The 24,919-nt window shown below is 39.3% G+C and overlaps 1 protein-coding gene across 1 annotated transcript in view; it reads right to left on the minus strand.

Annotated features, from left to right (window-relative positions):
- Positions 1 to 24,919, minus strand: part of CSMD1 (CUB and Sushi multiple domains 1) — a 2,052,675-nt gene that overhangs the window by 1,683,088 nt on the left and 344,668 nt on the right. Inside the window, exon 2 of the mRNA XM_073902260.1 lies at positions 13,465 to 13,681. Coding sequence (XP_073758361.1) covers positions 13,465 to 13,681 — 217 coding nt within the window. The remainder of the gene's footprint in view (positions 1 to 13,464; positions 13,682 to 24,919) is intronic.

Genomic DNA, 24,919 nt, shown 5'->3' on the forward strand with positions numbered 1-24,919 from the left:
AGAACTCCAGTTTTCCATTTTCAGTATATACAACTTATTCTTTATTATATTTCAAAAGAAGCATGAGGGGTGCCTGGATGTCTCCGTCCATTAAGCGTCCAACTCGTATTTTCTGCTCAGGCCATGATCTCAGGGTCGTGGGACTGAGCCCCACATCGGGCTCTGTGCTTAAGGGGGTTGTGGGGGGTTTGTTTCAGGATTCTCTCTCTCTCTCTGTCCCTTCCCCTGCTCTCTCTCTCTCTCTCTCTAAAATAAAGCTTAAAGAAAGATGTGAAAAATTAAAGGAATCATTTGTCAATCTAGTTTTCAAAATCCAGTCTCCAGCTCTTGTGTAAAGAAGTCTAGAATACGTCCAACATAATTTAGGCTATTTACATACCAGAGTTCTAATTCAGGAAACCCAAATAGCAGGTTTTCAGAAAAACTTGGCAAAGCAACTACCTAATAATTATACAAACTTTATTCAGTTAAAGAGGCGGGCAACATAGGAATACACTACTGACATATCAAACCCTATCATCGCAACAAAAGGCACAGAACAGGAAAAGGTGAACTCTAGTCTACAGAATACCTTTGAGATTTTATCAAATCTCCCAATATTCAAACCGAGGTAACTGAACTCTATAAAGTTGTAAGCTACTTTGGGGCCAGGTGTTTTGTGGATGCCTCGACTCATCACTCTGGAATGACCAACATGTGGGCTTAACAAGGCTGTGATTGTTAATTAACTTTCTAGGGCAGAGGATGCAAGCTGTTACCACACAAAAGCATTTCCTTTGGCTTGCACCGTATTTTTTTTTTCTTTTAATTTGGAAAATAATGGGCGTCGGGCTGGCCAATGACCTGTAGGGGGGCCCACCCGATAAAACCATTGTATCATCTTTGGTTACCCTCAAACACCCCTCCACAGCCATCCTCCGTTTTCCTCACCCTCCAGACCAGAGTTCCCGGCTTTCCAAACACGCCCTTGCCTCTGTGGCCAGACAAACCCCAGGCCATGTCATTCTCATCTGCACAGCCCCCCAACAGCTAAAAGAGAGGGAACCCCAGCTCAGCAATGGCTGGGGCACACCCAGATAGAGTACCACAAGGTGTTGGCAGGAGACTGGCCCTTTGTGCACAGGCACATACCAGCTTCTCAGACAGAGGTGTGTCCTCTGACTATGACAGAGGGGACGGTCTCACACTAGACCCTCAGCTATCCCACTGAATGAAATGGCCCTCCCAACACAACCTGGGTCCATGGGAAAATCTGGCCCGAACTACCAGAAGCCAAGGGGACTAATGGGTACACAGGCTCCAGCTGGTCCTCAGCCCCTTGGGCTCCCCATCCTGGACACTGCTTTCCAGAAAGAACTAGGCTTGTATGGGCAGAAAAAAGGAAACAAGCCAATGCATTCAAACATACAGGAACACAGAACAAAACCCAGGCACTCACTTGCCTCCTGGGGCCAGTTGCTGCTCCAGTATCCATGAAGTGTCTGGAAGCTGTCCCAGGAGACCATCACTGCCTGTTTCTGGAGGCTTTTTCAGTAGAGTAGCCTAACTGCGTTGCTCTCCATTTTGACTCAGCCCAACTGCCACACCCTGGGACCCAGAGCTGGCCTCTTCCCTGGAGCCCCACCCGCAGGAACTTTTCCACCTTCTGAGAACCATGGGGGACACCCACAGACTGGGCCTTGTTGCACATTCCCAGGAAGGCAAACAGGGCGCAGACGGAACCTGCAGGGTTCACGTGTGGCTCCTGATGAAGGAGCAAGAAAAGGACGGATGGGGTTTGCTAGGCATTATCACCTGCAGAGCGGCTGCCCGGAGCACTCTTCAAGTTGAGGAAGCCGGGTCTGGAGGGAATCTTGGGCAGTCTACAGGTCGCCTTCATTGTATCTTACAAATGAGAGAGTTTCACATAACGAAGAGTTGACTGGAAACTGCCGTGGATCAGTTGGAAGCTCTGGTCACATTGGATAAGGCCCACGTTTCTACTTGGCGACTGTGGATGGAAGGTGGGTAGCAGGCTCTATGTTTACCTGGACCTCGATTCTCCCTTTCACCACAGTTTCTTTTATTATTGTCTTACACCCCATCTGCTTCACTCATTTACATCCTCGGTCTGACCTCAGCAGCTCCGTGAGCTTGTGACCCTTGTCTGGTGAGCAGGTGGCAATCAGACCTCGAAGTCGAAATAACACCTGCCTTACTCTGTCCCACTTCCCCTGGGTGCGACCTGCAGTTCAGGCCCTGGGCACTGTTTTTTTAAAATTGAATTATGATAATGGAAGATAATGGCAATTGTTATAAATTAACAACTTGGAATGAATGAGTTTATCATCATTGCTTTATTCTTCATTCAAGTTGCTTGCTATTTATGCTACTGAGATCATGAGAAAATGGGACACCTGACCGGGAATTTTGGAAAGAGAAAGCGCTCTGAGCGGTGAGGGTAAGACAGGATGCCCGAGGCGGAATGTAACTGTCACGCCAACACACCAAGGAAAATGGGAGAAAGGAATCAGCTATGGGAGGAAACGAGCCTGATCAACAGCATACATTCCACCTGCTGCTTAACCACTGCCTTCCAGCCCCTCTAAGAATGTTAATCTTCCTTTACTGTAGTTATTTCCTCAATGTCCTTCAACCTTTTCAACTCTGCCCTTGTTTGGCATCAAGCTGAGAGCTTTTCTAAAAAAAAAAAAAAGTGCCTCTGGCTGTGCATTTTGAATGAAAATGCACACTAATGCCCGTTATTTTAGAATATCAAGAAATGCAGGAGTCACTAATATGCTGTCTGGAGAATAACATCCATTAATCATCACTTACTTATAAAGAGATGCATATTTTCTCCTAAATCATGAAAACACATTTATTATACCAGATGGTAAAGTCTCACATAGAGGGTACAGTTTCAGTGCAAAGCTTAAATGATCCTTTCAAGGTCCCTGTGTGAGCAACATACATTGTATTTGGGAAAGTAACTATGTACAAGTGCAATACTAGTCAGTACTCTCAACTATTCCTCCTCTGAAAGTTACATATTGCTTGCTTGCTTTCTCCCCACATCCAGCACTACTTTTCAAAGTAATATTTGGCTAACTCTACTAGATTTAAAAGACACACACACACACACACACACACACACACACACACACACACTATACATACCGAGAATTTGCTGTTTTAGAAATATCTAATCTAAAAAAACTATTTTATGATGCATGGGCATATAGAGTGTGAAAACCTTTAAAACCTAAGCAAGAAAATACTCTGCTTTGTGTATCTGTATCCTATTCTGGATAAGCTTGGTACATTTTAGATGGGATGATCATGGACCTGTAAGAATTGATACTATGGTCAGAGAGGATGCCATGCAGGGTCCCTGTATCTCCTGGGAGAAACTGAGAAGTTTTCTGATTAGGGAAGACATGTTTAGAAGCTTAGAGGAGGACAGGGTTTTATTTACATCCGTTTGCCTCCTTGGGCTGAAAGGCTAGGGGTTGTATGAAGCATTCACTTGCAGGCTTTCCCACCCCTTCCAAGTCTCCCTCTCAAAGTGCATATACACCCTGTTCACCAGCGACTGTCCTTGAAGTAGGGAGCCAGCCACGCACATTCTGCTTTTATATGAGTGGTTTCTAAAGGAAAGAGGAATGGAGGTTTGTTATAAAGTATATGGCGGTAAGGAGTAGTCGAACAATAGTGATGACCCTGAAGCTTCTGTTTGAGGGTTTAGTGCAGGATCAATACATTTTGGGGCTTGGGAAGTTGGGCTGAGACTAAGCTGCAGAGACAGAATTGTCTGATCTTAAGGTGGTTGTCAGACAGGGGCCGCAGAAACTGGGGCTCAGGGTGAGAAGCCAAGAAAATCCAATTAGGGTCAGTGAACTCAGGGGCACTAGGAGGGCAAGGCTCCAGATCCTTCTGAAGAAGTTGGTACTGGCAAGTTTTACCGCCCCCCCCCACTAATGTAATAGACCCTCCCCAGCCTGCCTCAGCCTCCAGGGCAAAGAATGCCCCAGAAAAAAGATCTGAAGGCTTTATTCCCTTATATTCACAAACCTGTAAGCTGTGGGCAGATTTCTCAATTCTGCTTCAGTTAATATTCCAGATGCTATGAGGGAAGCAGGAGAGATCTAAGCCAGAAAAAAACCTGAGGTTTAAGAAAGAGGACCCCCCTATTTTTGCTCCTGGAAAGCCTTATTTGAAAGCATCTTCTAAGTTTAAAGGCTTTGGGCTATAAATACTTTTAATTGTTTACGCAATTTGTATTTATCATACTCTTGGCTGCCTAAATGTACAAACTTGAAAATGTCTCTCAAAACTACTGCAGTTTTTAAGAGTAACATTTCAAAATTTGAAATAAGTCTCCTTCTAAGATAAATATTTACCTTGCTGATTATTTTTAGTAAATTCAGATACAAAGAAAATCATTTATAGCAAAGGGAGAGTCATTGTGTTTATTATAGTAAAAGAAAGAATTGCTTCAGGTTATAAGAAATTTTCTATCCTTTTTAAAAAAATAATTTTGTGAGTTAAAAGTACATAACTATCAGATTTTTACACAGAGCATCCATTCCATTAAAAATATCCTATGAACAACTAGTATTATTGAATTAAAGTGCTTTTGTTTAGTGTATTCTGGGGGCTTCGCTGCTGTAGAGGATATAATGATAAATCAGCAATGGCTGTGCTATCCAAATATTTAAAACAATGAGAGGAGGGAAAAAGTAAGTCTTAAGTCATTCAACTACTAATCTGGCCATCTACATAAAACTCATTAAAATCTTGGAAATTTGTAGAAATAATTTTTTTTCCTAATGATGTATGGTGACTAACATAACATAATAAAATAAAATTAAATTAAAAAAATAGTCCATAAAAAAAGAAATTTGTAGAAATCTGATTATTCATTGCTCCTTACTGCTTATCAGGATGGATAACTTCCTGGTGAGCCATGTGACCAAACTATTTTTGCAGATTCACTACCATGAAGAAGAGTAAAAGTCAGGATCTAACTGACCTTTTGACACTTTTATTCCTTTTCCAGGAAATGAAGGACTAAAAAATATAATAATTGTATTTTCTTTTGAGAGAGAATACGAACATGATTTTTGGTAAAATATGATTATGCCTCATACTGTGGAAATCCCATTTCCTTGCTGACAAAATCCTGCAAGTGACACCGTCATTTCCGTTCAGTCCAATTGCACCTGCAATCTGCCTGCTCCCTCTGCACAGCAGAGAGTAAGTGTCTCTCAGGCTTTGTGAGTTCTGTTGTACCTCTTTAAACTGAGGGCTCTAGAGGGGAAGGGGCGGGGGATGGGTAGCCTGGTGATGGGTATCAAGGAGGGCACGTTCTGCGTGGAGCACTGGGTGTTATGCACAAACAATGAATCATGGAACACTACCTCAAACATTAATGATGTGATGTATGGTGATTAACATAATAAAATAAAAAAAAAGAAAGAAACTGAGTTAGAGATAGAGATAAACATGGAGATAGGCATAGACATAGATGTAGTTGCTTCTACAAGAATTCCAAAGACAGAAAACAGATACTTACAAAAACAAAAAACAAAAACAAGAGCAGAACAACATTCCTCTCCTAGGGCTGCCAGGGACACTCAGCGGCCACAGTGTATCAGGATGAAGACAGCATTTTCTCTCGATTACAGCTACCTGGCAGAACTCCCTCTGGGAGCCCTTGGGCTGGGTTCATGCCCTTGGTCTAGCTTCCTACAGCCCCACTGAAGTCACTACAGAGGTCAGCAATTATATATAAGGAAGAGATTCCTGAGATCCCACCACCATCCAGGTGGGTGGTGTTTGATTATGTTTGATTATGAGGTATTAAACATCATCTATTAAAGAGAATAAGGTATTGAGAGAAATTGGACATTCTAATACTGTATTTAAGTTTAAAATATAGAGATCTCTTCATATCAGCCACTAAAGATCACATTTACTAATTTCAGTGGTGTGCCATATTACATTTATACTCTTATTTAGTCTCTGTGGAAAGATAGACAATCTTGATTTTTTCCATATTATCAAAATGCACCCGTAAATATTCCTTTACATACATTTTGTCATATTTGGAGGTATATTTATAGAATAAACTCATAGCATAGCCTTGCTGAATGAGTTTTTCAATTTGAGAGAAATTTCAAAATTTATATCTGAAATGATCCTTAAAAACTCTAACCTGTGAAAACATGTAAAGTGTTGCCATTCAGAATGATGAGATATTATTTTTCATAATTATTTTACTTGGCTTTATTTATACTGATTGCCATGAAATTCTTATATTTGAACTCTTTGGTCATATTTTTACCAGATTTTCAATTAAATGATTTTATTTCCTGATATTTCTGATAGTGTATCTTATCAATGAAGGACAACAGCTCTTTGTCTTGCATACCTGTTGTGAATTATTTTTCTCAATTTATCATTTGGCTTTTGGATTTTAAATTTTAGGAAATCAAATTCTTTAGCCATTTTCTTCATGATTTCTAAATAATGTGTCCTGAAGAATTTCTTTCCAGTATTTTTGTTTTTTCTATTAATATTTAAATTTGTGATCCAATGTATTTCTTCTGTTAAGTGGCAAAGGTAAGATTTTATATTTTATGAAATCATGCCTACTTTCAGGCTCCCATGACCAATACCACAAAATATCTTTGCTGAACATGGAATCCTGTTGCCAACCTTTGTTAGTCTTCTTGTCATCTGTTCTCTTTCTAAAACTTGAAATGCTTTTCCCTATGTCTGCATGTTTATAAGGGGAATGTCCTAGGTGTTGGGAGTTTTGGGAAATTTTCCATACACATATATTTATGATGATCCAAAAGACGTCTCTGACCATATGAATAAAGTTTACCACTTTCAAAGTGGCAAGATATTGAAATGAACCATCAGTGTTTGACTACTGAAAAAAAAAAAATCACCAGAGCTTGAAGAGGTAGGTGTTGGAATTCAAATACATGTGAAAACTTACTTGTAGTATTGCAAACATAATTCTGCCTATCTCCCTTAAATGCTTCATTATTTTATCTCTGGGATTTCTACGTACTAGCAATTTCATCGTTTTTGTTAATAAGCATAAGTCTTACAAACATACATATATAAAATATAGTTGGACTCAACCAAAACTACATATTAAAATCAGTTATATTATGTGTGTGTGTGTGTGTGTGTGTGTGTGTGTGTGTGTGTGTGTTATATGTAGATATAGAGATAGAGATATTTAGATATATGTGTTCGGGCCTCAATCTCATCCTTGAATTTCTGTTTTCCATGCTAATCCACTGTATACAGTCAATTTAAAATAAAACATGCTCACACACAAAACAAAACAAAACAAAAACCTATTCCTTACCCAATAAGCATTGACCTTGCCTATGAGTTGCTAAGTTAGAGCATATATTGAGAAAAGAAAGAAAAAGAAAGGAAGGAAGGAAGGAAGGAAGGAAGGAAGGAAGGAAGGAAGGAAGAAAGGAAGGAAGGAAGGAAGGAAAAGGAAAGCATATGCTGAGAAAGGAAATTTGGAAGATGTATCAGAAACAATTATTTTTTATTTCATCACCTAAAATCTATAAATATAGTAGTGGACACAGCTGACAAATTCACATAATTCTGGGAATATGATAGGTTTTTACGAGAGGACCTCGCACCACCACTGTCTCCCTCAGCTTCTCTGCAGTGTCCTCTCTAAGGTAGGAGATCCTGTTGAATCAGACATGCAAGCACTGCTTGGGTTTCTGGGCTTCCGTGGCCTGACACATCATCTTTGGGCAGTGGGCTCTCATGTAGAGTTTCCACCCCACCTACAAGACCCATTTCTCTGGGCCCTCCCTTGCCATGTGCTGGTGTGGTCAGGCTGGCCATTCCTTCTGTTCCTGACCATGAGGGTGGCTGAATATGATATGGTGTCAAGACACAAGTTTGGTGTTAGAATGGGACTCTAATCTCTGTAGAATCTCTTATACCCACTTTGCACTACATTTATTGGAGTCTTAATTGGAGCATTAGTCACCACCCAAGCTAAAAATAAAATGATGCTTTGATTTTTATCTAATTATTGATCTGTGAGTGGCTCTGTCAGGACCTTATACCAGCAATGGGGAACAGAAAGGCAGAATTTAGGCATCATTAGATCTCTAAGCTAATCTAATCTGAATGCAATCAAAACCCCTTCTTGGCCCTTCAAAGTTCTCAAGTTCTAAACATCACCAGGTATAGCTAATATTACACGAGTTTCTTAGCTAATTTTAATACATTCAAACACATGATAACAGTGCAGAAAAAAAAAACTGGAGAAATCTGATCTCTTTATTTGGATAGCCCTATCACATTAATCTCTAACTTCTTATCATCATCATTGCAGCAAACAAGGGATAATCTTGTATAAGTCACAGAAGGAGAGTCAAAATCACTGCCAAAGCTATTTTCTTGTACTCTACAATAGTTGTGGAATAATATATCCTGATTTCCCACATATGCATGACACAATTTCCCTCCATAGGTTCACTTTTATTCATTTATTGAAGTTATAATGAGATTTCTACTCCAAGTTTGATATTATAATGTTATCACTGTTGGAGATTGATGCCAACTTCAATTATTTTCTGATTTGGGGACAAATAAACACTACTTCATATTTAGAGAACACTTACTGGATAACAGCCTCTCTCTTAGACAATGAACTCATGCTCATCCAGAGGAGAGAGATATAAGTGAACATATCCATCATCACCAGAGAAGACACATTCCTGATACATGTCTTAGCCTCAGAGGACATGTGTTCTACTTGACATATTCAACACAGATGTACAACCCCAACAATAGGTAACATCAGAGCTAGTATAATTTCAAAGAAGCATATCCTTCAGGGAAGTGCTAAAGGAGCTTAGAAAAAAATGAAACTTTGGGGGGGTGTTTTGTTCTTTAATGTGGTATGCACAGGGAGAATTTTCTGAAATAGGAATAATGCGAAGTGGGTTTCGGAAGTTGGATATCATTTAGGTGAGCAGAGGGAAGGATGAGGAAGTAGAGATGATAAACATATTCTCTTATAAGTCAGATCAAGGAATAACCCACAGATCCATTCAACTAAATAATAAACTCCCATAGGGCTGTAGACAATGACCCCTCTCCCAAATGCATATGTTGAAATCCTAACCTCCAGTGTAACACTATTTGAAGGTGGGCCCTTTGGGAGGTGATTAGGGCATGAGGGGGAGGCCTCATGAATGAGATTAATGCCCTTATAACAGAGACCCTAAAGAGCTACCATGGCCCTTCCGCCACATGAGGACAAAGGAGATGGTTGTTTACCATCTAGGAACCAAGACACCGTCCTTCATTCGACATTTAATTTGCCAGCACCTTGATCTTGGACTTAAAACCTCCAGAAGTATGAGGAATAAATGTCTGTTGTTTTTATTTGTTTAAGATTTTATTTATTTATTTGACAGAGAGAGAGAGAGAGACATTGAGAGCAGGAACACAAGCAGGGGGAGTGGGAGAGAGAGAAGCAGGCTTCCCGCGGAGCAGGGAGCCTGATGTGGGACTTGATCCCAGGACCCTGGGACCATGACCTGAGCTGAAGGCAGACGCTTAATGACTGAGCCACCCAGGCGCCCCTGTCTGTTGTTTTTAAAAGCTGGCCAGGGTAAGTATTCTGTGATAGCAGCCCAACTAGACAAAGACAATTAGAAATGAATACAAGAGACTGGAGGTCAGAAATACAGTTGGGGTCAGGTTACGGGGGTTCCTTCAATATCAGGGTCATGTTTCCAGAAATGTTTATATTAGTGGCGGTATAGAGCAGAACAGGACTGCAGTGAATGTTTCCGGATGGGGAGGCATGAGCCGTAGGATGGGAATGTCACTGTCTTGGTGTACTGGTGAACCAAAAGCCCCCTCCAAGACAGAACAAGGGCCTTCACTGGAGCAGCTTCTGTGAGGATCAAAACAGGTTGTGGCTAATGAAGAGATGTTGCAAAATTTTATGATTACATGATTGGACACTTGTGGGAGCTTGAGAAGAGAGGGGGCAGAGTTTATAAAGGGCAAAGATTTAAAAAATAGCAATAATGTGACAGGTCAGTGACAGGTCATTGACAGGTCATAAAAATTACTAGTCTTAAGTCTAGGTAATTCAAAGAGCAGATTTTTTTTTTTTTTAAGTTATCTCTACACCCAATGCTGGGCTTGAACTCACAACTCAGAGATCAAGCGTTGTATGCTTTTCCCACTGAGCCAGTCAGGCACCCCTCAAAGAGCAGCTTTCTTTTTCTAATTTTGAGTCAATACTTTTAAGAGAAGCCTTAATTTACCTTTCTTTTTTTAAAAATATTTTATTTATCTATTTGACAGAGAGAGACAGCAAGAGAGAGAACACAAGCAGGCTTCCCACCAAGGAGGGAGCCCCACACAGAATTCGATCCCAGGACCCTGGGACCATGACCCAAGCTGAAGGCAGATGCTTAACAACTGAGCCACCCAGGTGCCCCTTAATTTACCTTTCAATAGCTACATGTTAAAATTGAATTTATTGATGGAGTAGCACATCATATATGCTTGTCTGAATTATATAAATAATCCAAGATGATAACATAAATTGTATGTTGGGTTTTGTTGTTATTGTTATTTGTTTGGTTTTTTTTTTGTTTTTTTTTTTGCTTTAAAGAGTTTTTTCTTATATAGGGTAAATACTACAGTTAGTCTTCACTACAGGTCAAATTACAACATGCATATCAATAATCCTAACCTCCATATTCCAAATTCTGTTAGTTGTTAAATCTAAATCATATACTATTTGGAAAAATTTCCTTTACTGTGGTTAAACAAATGAAATTTCTTTATAATAAGATTCTCAAGTTCTCTAATAAAACAATTATTATTTTTTGTTAGTGCACATGCTGAACTACTAAGAACAGTTTCTGTGCAGCGGTGAAGAAATAATTCAGACCAGAACAGCTCTAAGAACTGTGACAGCTCAGTGGGTCAGGGCAAACATCAGTCCTTTTAGAAAACATCCTTAGAATTCCAGAGCTACTGTCAGTGTTGAGTTGGGTACGTTCGAGAACTAGACAACCGTTTCAAGATGTAAGTGGAATCAGTTAGCAAGCAAGGAGACTAGAGGCTCCCCCACCTCGTTAATTAGAATTTGATACTATTTGAAACTGCTTTGCCGTCAGCCAGTGTGGAAATGTTGCAACCATCTTAACAATGTTCACATTTCTATTTCATGTTATTTATCCAAAACGTTATATGAGTAAAGACTCCTAACACTTAGCAGTCCATGGCATTCTGTTTCCGATATGCTTTACCTATTTGTGTAATGATGCCTAGCATGGTCACTTCCGTCCCCAGAAGAGCTCCCCTATAGACAGTCCACATAAAGGCATTCTAAGTATGGAGATACAAGAAAGATTATACAATTTAATAAATGAAAGAATTTTCCTCAACTTTAGGACTGGAAACAGGCAGAAATACGAAATATTTGTTCTCTGTCTCAAACCAAAAATTGGAGGTAACTGAGTAATTTATGTGAACCCAAGGAGTTCTTTCTTATCAGCCTTGCTTGCTTTGCTTTCACTAGTAAAAATATCTAAGTCAGTAAAAACGTCATGATGTCATACATATAACTCACCTATATTTATAAAGATCTTAGAGGCACTGATGCCAATTTATATACTATTTACTGAAATAAAATACAATGAATATTGTTATTCCACCCTTAATATTTCCACTGATGATCTTGTTAAAATACTGAAGATGGTAGGAATGTTGTTTTCTAAATGTTATAGTTAACATATAAAGTGGTAGTAATGTCACCATAAGGATATATATTGTTTAAAGACAGGAAACCAACATTTAAGCATGTTTCCTTTAGAATAAGATAGAATTATAGGAATTATAATAAAATAAATTATAATAATTATAAAACATAAAATAAAATATAATATAAAATAAAAATATTTTTAAATTTTAAGATAAATTAGGAAATGGAAATAAAGAAGTATTTTTTAAAGAGTACATACAGAGAATTTTCTTAATGGAAAGAGAAAGAATTACTTTTAAAAAAGAGTCATATGATGATATTTGAATATATTGGATTCTCTATTTTGTTTTTTTTATGTAATAAGTCCTCGCAGTTTCTATTACAATTCTACTGTTACAACATACCACCATTAGTATCATGCTTTATTTGGAATAAAAACTAGTAAATAATTTTTAGAAAGGCAGGAAGTGGTTAAGAAATCTTGTGTCATATTACCAAGGATTATATTCATAGAAACTTTCCTAAACATCCAAAGTTTAGGGTCATATGTGTTAGACAGGAGAAAGTTTACTTAAGTAATTCCTAAAGGAGATAGTTGAGTGCAATATATGACAAAAAGGAAAAGTGGAAATGAGTTTCTAAAAACAGACAACAGATATTGTAAATGACCCAGAAAAACCAAAAGGTGTTGTATATCTGAAAATGCATAAAGGGAGTGCAAATAAAGTATATCATTATATATTCAATATATTAACTTATATATACCTTAATATATTAATATATTAACTAGATGTACAATTTTCTGTGGTTGGAGACTTTTCTCAATCCACAAAATAGTAAGTATGTGATTTGTGTGTATTTCTGCTGACAATAGCAACAATACCATTTCAGTACAATTTCTTCTGCCCACTGTCAAATTTTCCACAAAACTTCATATATTCAAAAAACAATCTCTAATTAGTACAGAATTTTAAAACCAGAGGATAAAGCCTCATTTGCCTTTTTTAAATATTCATAAGTTTACCTAAGAAATTCCAATTTCTTTGAAAGGGACATTCCTCTTTGTTTTGACAAATTAAAAAAAAAATGGATATACTTGTACAGGCACAATTTTTTTTCTTGCTGATAAATAGGGAAAAAAATGTAACTTAAAAATCATCCCAGAAAATATTTGTTCTTTCTTTATGGTAAAAATCATAGATCAAAGAGAAAACTAATGGGGAATGGAATATATTATGATTATATGAACCAAAAATTCTCCAAAGAGTTCAATATTCTTTCATTTTTTTATCCCTCCCACTTCCCAGACTCTTTGTATTCAGTGTATTCTCTGAGAATGTAAAAGTTCCTTTTGTTGTTCTCTGAATTGCATGCATGCATTTCTTTTTGTGACTTTTCTCTCAAATCCACAGTTGCTTAAAAACAATGGTGTATTGTAACTTTACTTGAATTACCTTGACAACACTGTGTTACAGATCTGTAACAATTTGATGTCTATAAAGGAAGACAATGATTGCTTTCAATAAGAAGTTTTTAAGTATTAAAAAGTGTCCACAAAAGCCTACTTTTTATTGTAACTAACATTTTCTGATAATTAAATTCAAATAATTCCAATTGACTTCCAGAATCTAAGTCCAACAGTGCTACCTAATCTGTAATATAAAGAGTCAATACTTTACCTCACTTTCAAATTCCCTTGTTGGAGCTGTCCATCGTACACCGATAAAATATCAAAATCTTCTTCAAGGGCAAAGGTATGAAATGACAACTGTATCCGATTACGTTCTCCTGTGATAATGATCCAGGTGCAGTTAGCGTAGTTTGGATAACCATGTGGAAACCCTGGGCTCTCGATGGTGCCATTGGGACCCTGGACTAAACCGCCACAGTTCTGACCTGAAAGAGAAAGCACACACACAAAAAAAACAGCATATTATTTTGGCCTATCTTTACTCTGGGATTTTTTTTCTTAATTTCCAACCAGTTGGCCAATTTTTATAATGACTTATTTTGTGACCCTTTGTGCACAAATATTGAATGATAAATTGCAAAAGTGTTCTCCAGTGCTAAAAGGTGTGTGTGTGGTGGGGGGGGGGGGGAAGGCAAAGATGGAAAATATACAAATTTAGGAATTCATATTAGAAATTTGAGAAAAAACGTTTTCTGTAATTTTCAAATACAACTTCATTGACACCCACCTGCCATATTCGTGAAACAAATTTGGTGTCAGTTATCTGCCACAGCATCATGCTGGATGCTGAAAAACTCTGCCTTTAAGTTCCTTGCTCAGAGAAACTACACTGACAGATCAAATAACCGTTATAAAACTACACACGCATACACACATATTAGTATATCCAAATGACTGCAACCTGAAGCAACATGAATAATTAGGGAAAACCACACTCAGTATTCAAACTATCGATTTCTACCGACACTGGCAAAGTCTCACAAAGCCAAAGAATAAAACAAGACTGCAGAGATCTACCCAGTTCAAAATAAGAGTCATAAAACAAGAGAAATTAAATTATGCAAAAATTAAGGAGCAGCCCATCAGAATAAGGGAACTTCCCTCCATCAATGTCTTCCTGTTCCCATGGGCGGAATTCAGAGGTTGGCAGGGGAAGGTGACTGCATATCCCTGTGACAGATGCCACTGAAGAAAAGACTCAGAGTCAGGCTTCCCTAAGCAGGGTGCAGGATATCCCACACTTTCTTCCCCCTTCTTATTCTAACTTCCCTTTAATAAGTTGAATTAGAATTGCTCTTACTGTTCAAGATTGACATTTGTGATGTGGTGATTTATAATAAGATGTATAATAAGAAATATATATTTGGTCTTTGTTCCCTTTGGCACAGAACTCCTAAAACCTTTGGAATTTCCTAAGGGATGTAAGAAAAAAAAAGTGTCTTGTGTCATGTTAATGAGAGGACTTTTGGGAAGCATGTAAGGTTGGGGGCCAGTTGCAAGGAGAAACAAGCAAGTGATTAGAGGGGTTGGAACTTTCAGTCCCACCCCCATGAACTCCCGGAAGGGGACAGGGGCTGGAGGTTAGATCAATCGCCAATGGCCAATGATACCTATTAATCGATCATACCTGTGTAATGAAGTCTCCATAAAAACACAAAAAGAAAGGAGTTCACAGGGCTTCTAGGTTGGTGAGTATGAATGACACTCCCCTGTGCATCTCATCTGGCTGTTGATTTGTATCTTTTAATACCCTTTGTAATAAACCAGGAGTCTAGAGAGTAAACGGGTTTCCTGAGTTGCATGAGCCCCGCCTGGCACATTAATGGAACCTGAGGAAGAAGTTGTGGGAACCTCTGATTTATAGCCGGTAGGTCAGAAATACAGGTAACAACCTGGACTTTGGGTTTGTGTCTGGAGTGGAAGGCAGTGCCATAGAACTGAGCCCTTTACCTGTGAAATCTGATGCTATCTGCAGGTGGACAGTGGCAGGAATGAGGTGAATTGCCAGCCAGCTGGTGTCCTGAGAATTGCTTGTTTGTTGGTTAGGTCCCTGCTTCTGCCCTGCCTACTGGTGGAATTAGTGCAGAAACCAAATCACATGATAATGGGGGCAAGTCAGGAAGAACAGTGAGCACCATAAAGCTGCCTTCAGCCACTGAGCAGGTTGAAACTATTCCTAAGAGCTGGTTGCAGGTGGCCTCGGGTCCTCAAGATTTTATGGTATTGATTTTAACATTGGGTTTCTCTGACAGTTGTCAGATTTCAAGAGCAGTTCTGAGGAACAAGCCCCCCCCCTTTTTTTTTTGTAAATTGTAGCCTCAGGATTCAATGTACAAGGACTTGTGGTGAAAGGACAGTGTCCGGGAGATTAGCGACAGCCACGTACCTGCCCATCCACTGTGTTCCTACCACCGGATAAACCTAGGACCCTTCCCTTCCTGACCTGCCCAGTACCTCTCCTGCCTCACACCCTCCTCCTTCATCCACCTGCATGTGCTCCATCATTCATTCCACTCCTACCCCTTTCTCCCTCCTCCTCTCTTCCCTCCTTCCCACCTTTAATGTAGAAAGCCTCAGCGACATGCTGCCCGGTTCCCGCTGTGCCTTACACATGCCCTATTCTGTGACTTCTCCTCGTGAGCCTGCCACGGTGATGTGTGGATCAACTAGCCCAAATGAATAGGTCAGGACAGACAGGCCATTTGGACTGCCCAAATGAACACATTGTAATCACTTTAACTGTGAATATCATCATCATGTGGAAGAAGGAAACAAAGTAACCCCTATGGAATCCTTCTAGCCTTTCCTCTACCTGGGGCTAGCTATTAAGTAGCCACTGAAACCTGGCTGCAGGCTTTCTTTCCTTCTTCAACTGGACATTTCCTACCTCTATGCTTAATTGTATTTAATTGTTTTGACAGAAGGAATATAGGAAAGTTTGGGAGGGATCGGGGCACACTCAGATTATTATATGTAGTGTAAATATCTGAATACAAGTATTATCTCAGCTTTTACTGTTGAACTGCAAACGGGAGATTATTCGCAACTACATTTTACATGTTAAAAAAATACAATAGTCGCTCTCAGAGAGTCAAGTCTTTCACAGGAGTATTATCAAAGGCTGGTGGGAGTTTGCTCAATCTTAATAAAAAAGATTTAATGAAAGGGATTTATGAGTTTTAAACAAAGTACTAATAAGAAGCCCATTTTCCACTAAATTTAAATCTAACATTAACACTGTAACAAGTAGGTATCAAAGCTGTGGGTTTTGGAAGGTCTTTAAGGAAAAATAGCTTTTCTGGTTTATCTAGCAATTCTTGCTTCACAGTAAATCAAAAAGTGAAGACTTGATTATAAATTGGAGGAAGGAAAAAAAAATCAAGAGAAAAAGTGTCCTCTGGAAGGTAGTTACTGTTATAGACCCATCACGCTGAACCAGATTATCAGATATTAAGATTTTCTCCATGGAATAACATTTAGGCTGCAGTGGGTCCCAATTAGTATAGTGCATTTTGAAGAATGAGTCACATTTGATCAGTAGACAGAATTTTCCACAGGCCCTGGCAGAAACACCAGGAACTGCTCAAAAGTTAGACAAGTAACTCTCAGGTGTGGCTGCTCATTCCGAACAATGTAGGGGCTTTCAAGTGTCTATGCCTCAGATCAGTTCTGATGCAGGTGTCTGGACCAAGAATATCCAGGACAACCTTGAAGAACAGAACTGGAGATCTTATGTTTAACTAAAGATCACAGCTTATTATAAAGATTGAATAATCCAAACAGTGTTTAATTGGTACAAACCTAGAAACATAGACAATGGCACAGAATAGAAAGTCCCAAAACAAATTCATGGAGATACAGACTCTAGATTTATAACAAAGGTGCAGTGCACTACAGAAAGGATGGTATTTTCAGTAGATGGTACTGTGCCAACTGGATATCCAGATGGGAAAAATAAACTTCCATCCCTTCCTTACATTTCACACAAACATCAATTCCTTATGAATTGCAGACCTAAATATGAACTGTAAAACAATCATGCTTCCAAACAAACAAACAAACAAACAACAACAACAAAAAAAAAGCATAAAAAATCTTCTTAACTGTGGGGTAAGCAAAGACTTCTTAAATAGAACACAAAAAGTAATACTCCTAAAAGGAAAGAATGAAAAAGAAACAGAAACACAGGGATGTTTGTATTCAACAAATAGCATGATCATAATATAATAAATAAGCCTCACAAATCAATAAGAAAAGGTAATAGAATAGAAAAACAATGATTACAGGCAGCTGGAGATTCAGAATCAGAGTGGGGTTTTTCTAAAATTGGAGAAACAAATGGATCATAAAATGGAAATCCTTCAGCAGCCCTGACCACTTTCTCGTCCGGGCCAGCACTGATTCAAGAGGTGTAAGGAAGTAACATTTTGTGATACAAAAAAAAAAAAATCCCTATTTCATTGGTCTTTCTTTGTAGGAGCAATGACCCCACCCTGCTTTATGCCATCCAACTTTCCATCCCACTAGGGAATGTGAACTTAGCAGCGATTTACTCACTGTCTTCTATCCCATTAAATCATTTCGACTCTTATTTAAAAACAACAACACACATGGCTTGTGAATATAATTATTTGTCTAAGCATCAGGACTACAATAGTATTGACTAGAGCTCCTGAGAGTAATTCAAAATCTATACTAATGTTGCATGGAAAGACATCTCCTTAATAACGATTACTGTAAAATTGTGGACCTCAGCATCATTATGATCTGTCTGGGGTTCGTGCTTCCTAACACACTCACCAAACATAATGGCTGATACCAACTATGATTAAAATTAGTCTCCGAGTGGTTAATCCCAGGATGTAGAGTGATTATAATTATTTTTTTAAACTTTTTTTTTTAATTTATTTATTCATGAGAGAGAGAGAGAGAGGCAGAGGGAGAAGCAGGCTCCCAAGGAGCAGGGACCCCGATGCGGGACTTGATCCCAGGACCCTGGGATCATGACCTGAGCCGAAGGCAGATGCTTAACCATCTGAGCCACCCAGGCGCCCATAGAGTGATTATAATCAATGAATGCAAATAATTTATAGATGACGTCCTCCACTGGTACCAGAAGTTACTTCAGGCATCTTGGTAAGGTATGTCTGAAAGAAAGATTGCTTTAATAGCAAAATGTTCTTGAATAAAATACAGCTACAGATGAATGTATGTAGATTGCACGTGACAGTCACATACATCTCTGAAGTCACGCATCGAGTATGGGTCTGGCCTGTGGCCCCACTACTGGCAAATACCAAGGTTTGGGTTCTTCCTCAAATGTTCCCAGTGAAGATTTCCGCCTGTCCCCTTATATTTTCCCCTCTTGGTTCTTATAATCTAATGGCCTGCTACAGAAAACTCTCAAATATTTCACAAATATTTCCTTTTTATATGGCTTAAATCTATGTTTCTCCATTTAAATGTGGACCTTAAAAACAACTTAAAATAAGCAGATTATTTTAACTGGACAAAATTTGATGGATACATTTTTAAATACTGTAAACATAGTCACACATTAACATGCTCAACGGGCATCTATTGTAAGTACTTTTGTAAGTTATATTTCCTAAGGGCACTGAAGTAATCTGCAGATAATTTTAATCTTTTAGTGAAAATCGTGTTGTTCTCTGCAAGACTGAAAACTCAATTATGACAGAAGAAAATGTCTAATGGTCTTCTTTCTTCAAGTACTGATGCTGGAAGTTACCTTGAAATCAAATGTTAATGTCCATGGGAGAAAAAGAGTGTACGTGTGTATGCCTATGAACGGCATGCATCCCTTAAATACACATCACCCAGAAACACACAGAACCAAACCCACAGCTAAGATGAACCCACGATTCAAACAAACCCAGTGAGAACATTTCAATACATGCCTGAATTTGAAGGGATTGGTGTCTAATAATGTGGTATATTGGTTATATCTCAATGAAGCCAGGAAAACTAAAGAAACTGGTATCTAAATTATCTAGCAGTTAAATTATACCTTGTGAAATACTTGGTTCATTCTGAGTAATCAGCAGAATGTTAGGTATCAGGGACTCATACAGAGTTAATTTAGTATAGATTTCTACTCAATTTAGAGATCCTCAATACCACGGCATCGAGGATTACCAGCAGGCATTTTAATTCTCTCGGACTTTTGGAGTGAGGCACTGTTTTCAAAATACATTTTCACACAGAATCTCAGTTGGCTAGACAGCAGTCCCGCAACATGGGAGGTACAGACATGGAAGGTGGATGGAAGTAGAGAGCCTTTCCAAGTTTCTCAGAAAGGAAGGAAGGCTCTCCGACACCAGAGACTCGTGTCTGTCTCACCAAATCACAGCTGTCTCACCAGACGAGCACCATGCTAAAGGCAGTCCATCCTCTGCTTGAGCACTAAGGGAACTCCAGTGAGTGCCTCAGATCACACAATAAAACAGTGATGAAACACAGATATTTAGAAACTCTTACTTCAGTTTTTCTCTAAAACTGAGCTATGCCCATTGCAGAGTGTGGGGGGGGAGCATAAAGTAGCATTTAAAACTATAAAAATCACTCATAGCCCCATGACCAAAGGCAACTATTGCTGTTGCTACTGGACACTTTTCTCATCTCGATGCAGTTTCAAGTAGTGCTGTGTTACCTGATACACGTGTTTGAGATGACCTATTTGCCAGTCCTGCAAAATGGACAGGAGCCAGCAAGAACTGGATCCAGGATGTGTCTTGCTTTGTTTGTTTGCTTGTTGATGCTGATCTTTATTCTGCGAGGGTCCATAAGATCACCACCGCCTCTGCAAGAAGACCCCTGGAAAAACCGAGTGGTGGTGAGGGTATAACTGATGTGTGATAAACAGGGGTGTACCCATGAATGCGACACACATTCTGGGAGAGGCTCGGTTTCTCGTGCCCTGTGACAGCTCCTTACTTGGGAAACACTCAACCAAGAACATGGCTCCATGTCCTTGTCATTTCTGAGATGACATCACCTATCTGCTCTGAAGGTTCACCACACTGGGGTTTGTACCCCTCCTCAACTCTTGCTGTCTAATTTACTTAGCACACACCTTTCACTTCCTAAAGGAAAGTATTTGCTGAGGTGATTCATCTGTGATTCATCCTGGCTCGCTGTAAGCATCTGATGAATGAGTATGTGTATAAACAAATGCCTTCCCTAGATTCCACAGTTGTTCAGACTGTTGTTTTCCTCAATCCCAGACCTAATGACCCATTCTTAGAAAGTAATAGGTATCATTTTTTGCAAAACTCAGGTGCCAAGCACTCGGCATGTACTATCTCATTTAATTCTTGTACAGCCTTTCAGGTAGGAGCTAGCCTAGCTTCTGTTTTGCTAGCTGTTATATTTATTTGGACAAAGATTTATGATAAGGTAATGCCTTTGCTATGTAAAACCCCTTTCTGAGAGCGAATGTTTTCCTATCCGGGGCATTTTAACATTCAGTGATTCAGCTCATTGACTCCAGAGAGATATGGTGTATATTGTTCAGTATGTGAAGGAAGCCATGCAAAGAAAGGATACTCCATACTGAAATCTACCAACACCGACACCAGTCATGTGATAAATGATCGCTGGTGCTGTAGAAGAGTAATCCAGAGACAAGAAGATTTGGGAAGTATGTAATTATATTCTAACTACCTGGCCTAGTATCATTTAAAAGAGCAAATAAATTTGTATATAAACACAGAAAATGAGCAGAAGCTATATGAACATCACAGCTAAACCTCAGTAAAGACAGACATAAAAAAATAAACAAGTTTATATCCTGTTGCAACAAGCGCAGATTACCACACTGATTTATTTTGAAAACAATGCAACTCAGGGAAAATTTTTAAACATACTTTTTATGCCCAGCGGCCACCTCCATTCATTCCTTCTATCCTCTCTGTGAAAGCAACAATTTACGTTTGTCCTATCTTAGGCACATTTCCATGCAAGTGAAATTGTACTTCCACCATGCCAGGTGTTTGATCTCCAAAGCTTCTCAGATTTTGACATTTTTATGGAAAGACAATACTGCACACCCGCAGGTTTGCTATGAGACTGAAATTTGCCTCCTCTTCTTGATGTGACAAGGTAGTAACTCTGAAGTTTAAAAAAAGAAATAGTTCACTCTAATCTTCACTTAAATTTTTCATTGTCTTTAATGACTAAGGAGTATCACATACATTGAAGTGGGTCCAGCATTTCAAATATCAGGGGCCCAAAAATGTCAGTGATGGAAGTGGAGGTTTCCCTTATCAGAGAAGGACTTTTTGGAGCAGTAAACAAATCAAATATGCATTAAATTCTGCATTATCTTCCACAGTTTCATCGATTACTTCAGGGTCTACATTATTTGGAAAATGATTAATTGCATAAGGATCACGACTTAAAATGCCCTTTCCTAGGACTTATTAAGGTGTTTCAAAATTAAGGTCCTCAGGCATTTTCTAGGAACAACATGTCCTGAAGGAAGGTTTAAAAGCATTATATTTCTCAGTGCAGCAAGAGCAGCTGAATATTGGTTACGGTAGCTGAGAGCCTTAGGGTGCTTGGTTTAGTTTTAATCCCAAACACTTATGGGAGATTACTCACAACATGAGCAAAGGAAAAAAAAAAAAAATAGAAAAGCCAGAGGCTCATGAGACTGAGATGGGGCCAAGGAATCAGTTCATCCCTAACGACTCCACAGCCCATGAACAAGGCTACGCAGGTAGTCCTTCCAGGACATATGAACCATGGATGCCCAATTTCTACTGCCTATAACAGAAGATGAGGTTTTCCCTGGGCTGTGTTAATATAAAGAGTATGGTCTTTCTTCATTCATGTAGAGTTTCTTGCCATAACCCCATGCAGGTTTGGTCTGCTTAATTTACTTCCCTTCCTAGAACATACCACATCCACACCCCAGGGCCTTTGCATATGCTTATCCAGCTGCCCTGAATGCTCTTCCCCTAGATCTTCTCATATCTCATCTCTTCATGCAGGTTGAGTGCAGACACACTTCTTGACCAACAACCCCCTACATCATTGCTCACTATCATTCACCCTGTTGTATTTCCTTGTTGTATTTATCATTTTGTGAAAATACCCTGTTTACTGGTTTACTCATTGACTACCTGTTTCTGTAACTTATAGTAACCCTTTCAAGAGTGAGGACACTGCCTGCATTGTTGATATCCCCATTCTAGAATAGTGCCTGGTGCTGATATTCAATAATTGAAGTATGTGGACAAGTTGGGTATATCGGTGGGAGGCAGTGAGGATAAATTTCATCTATATACACACTCAGGTAGAAAGAGTCTATAAAAATACAACGTCGTGGTACTAGAAGGAACTTCAACCACTGACTCCAGTCAGGTGATAGATTACCCAGAGCATTCAAATTTCGGTGTTCTCCTTCGTATCCCAAGAAGAGGGGACCTGTAATATCAGTCCTGTTTAGCAGCCTGATTGTCGAGAGCTCCTTAGACTAACTTAAGTATCCCCTGCTTTATTGGAAGCTGAACTTTTCCTTTGCAACCCTCCTTTTACATTGGTAGCTCTGTCTTCTCCTTCTCAAAGGGGGTCATAATTCAGGGCAAGGCAAAGCTGTGGTGAGACAGACCTGGATCCGCACAGATATGATGTCAATGTTGTTTCCTGAGCTCCTGCATGAAGGGGAGGAAACTGTAGTTCATTCCAGGACTGCCATGATTTCACCAACTGAGAAATTGTTACATTAATGGTAATAAAGTCATTCAATGTCTACCCACGCTGCAGAGATGAATTGGAAGAACTTTGTGCATCCTGTAGGGGCAAAATAGCATTGGTCTCTGGGTCAAACAATACAAAAGTGTGACAGATTTCCAGCACGGAGCACTGGGGATTGAAGCAAGTCACCTGGTCAATATGAGCCTCAGTTTCCAGATGGGAAATGAGGATGACTTTGCCAGGTTCTCGTAGTGATTTCTAAAAGGTGCCTTAGGGTATACCCGTGCTTGCTTGGTGCCTTGCCCATATGGTCCTTCAGTGCCCACCATGGTACTTGAAATACCAAGACTGAAACTGCAAAATTATTTGATTTCAGAGATTTTGAATGATGAAGTTGATTATATCACTAAACAAGCCAAATTAACACAAAACAAATAACAAAACCCCACTCTATTGTGGTTCCCAGATCCCACATGGGCACTCTTTTTTTTAAAGATTTTATTTATTCATTTATTTGAGAGAGAGAGAGAGAGAGAGAGAGAGAGAGAGAGAGCACATGAGGTGGGGGAGGGTCAGAGGGAGAAGCAGACTCCCCGCTGAGCAGGGAGCCTGATGCGGGACTCGATCCCGGGACTCCAGGATCATGACCTGAGCCGAAGGCAGTCGCTTAACCAACTGAGCCACCCAGGCGCCCATCTGCAAGGGAACTCTTTCAAGAGATGATGTTTTGCCTAGAACAGGTTCCCATCTAAATTTGAGTCTTTTCTTTCAGAAACTTCAAATCTATCTTCCTATACCGCAGGTCATTCTGAAACCGATTCTACTTTTCTCACAGAAACAAACCATACTCGTCAATTAAGATAATTCTTTCCCTCCGTACCCTGTACAATTAACATTCTTAACTGGAAGTCAGATATTTCTTTATCTCTTAATGGAATTCCCAGTAATGAAACACATCTTTATGGATATAACTAGGATTGAGCTGTTCTCCAAATTTGAAATAATGCTATTTCATATGCCTGCTTTAACACATGAGAAGTAAAAAGAAGCATAAATCAGGCTCTCAAGGTAATGGTGGTGGATCAATGTAGGGAAATAAGTTTCCCTTAAATAAAGCTTTAAAAATCTAAGATGTTAATCGATACAGTTTAATCACGATGCTATACAATCAATTTAGTGTTCCTTGTTAAGAAAGGTAAAACAAAACCACCAGCTGACTCCTTCCCTGTGTGCTCAGAGTTTCTACCAACAATGGGCCTCCCCACCCTCTGCATGAATTCTTTATGTGCAGATGGATGCCCGTTACTCTTCCATTCCCTATTTCTTTCATTCCTGAACAGCAGAGAATGATTTCTAGATCATCTAGAGATATTTTAAAATCCTAACAGTGTGGTTTCTCTTAACATTGAGTGAGTTTTCTCCAAAGAGAAACTGAAATGTTCAAAAGTCATGCTAAGGGACCCGTGGCTCAGTCAGCGAAGATGTGCCTTCAGCTCAGATCATGATCCCAGGGTCCTGGGATTCAAGTCCTGTATCCAGCTCCTTGCTCAGCAGGGAACCTGCTTCTCCCTCTGCCTGCCACTCCCCCTGCTTGTGCTCCCTCTCTCTCTCTCTTTCTGTCTTCTCTCTCTCTCTCTGACAAATAAATAAAGTCTTTAAAAAAAGTCATGCTAAAACCCCATTGGTCCAATATGTTCTATGAAGAATGGAGCCAATGAAATATCTCTGGGTGGGAGGAAGGTAAAGGACAATATTAATTGATGAGGTCCTTGGTAGCTGGGGAGCTTTTCAGATTTAGAGTCTGAAAGCATGACAAATCAGTAACAGTTCTTTTTTATCCTTAGCAAAATTAGCAAATAAATTTTAAAATGAAAAAATAAATATGTAATGATTTTCTCTGCTCTTTAATACTATGCAGAGTAAGTGGCTGAGATGGTAAGTCA

This window comes from Callorhinus ursinus, unplaced genomic scaffold (genome assembly GCF_003265705.2).
Source record: "Callorhinus ursinus isolate GAN/ISIS: 27379988/994484 unplaced genomic scaffold, GSC_fseal_2.0 scaffold17, whole genome shotgun sequence".
Taxonomy (NCBI): domain Eukaryota; kingdom Metazoa; phylum Chordata; class Mammalia; order Carnivora; family Otariidae; genus Callorhinus; species Callorhinus ursinus.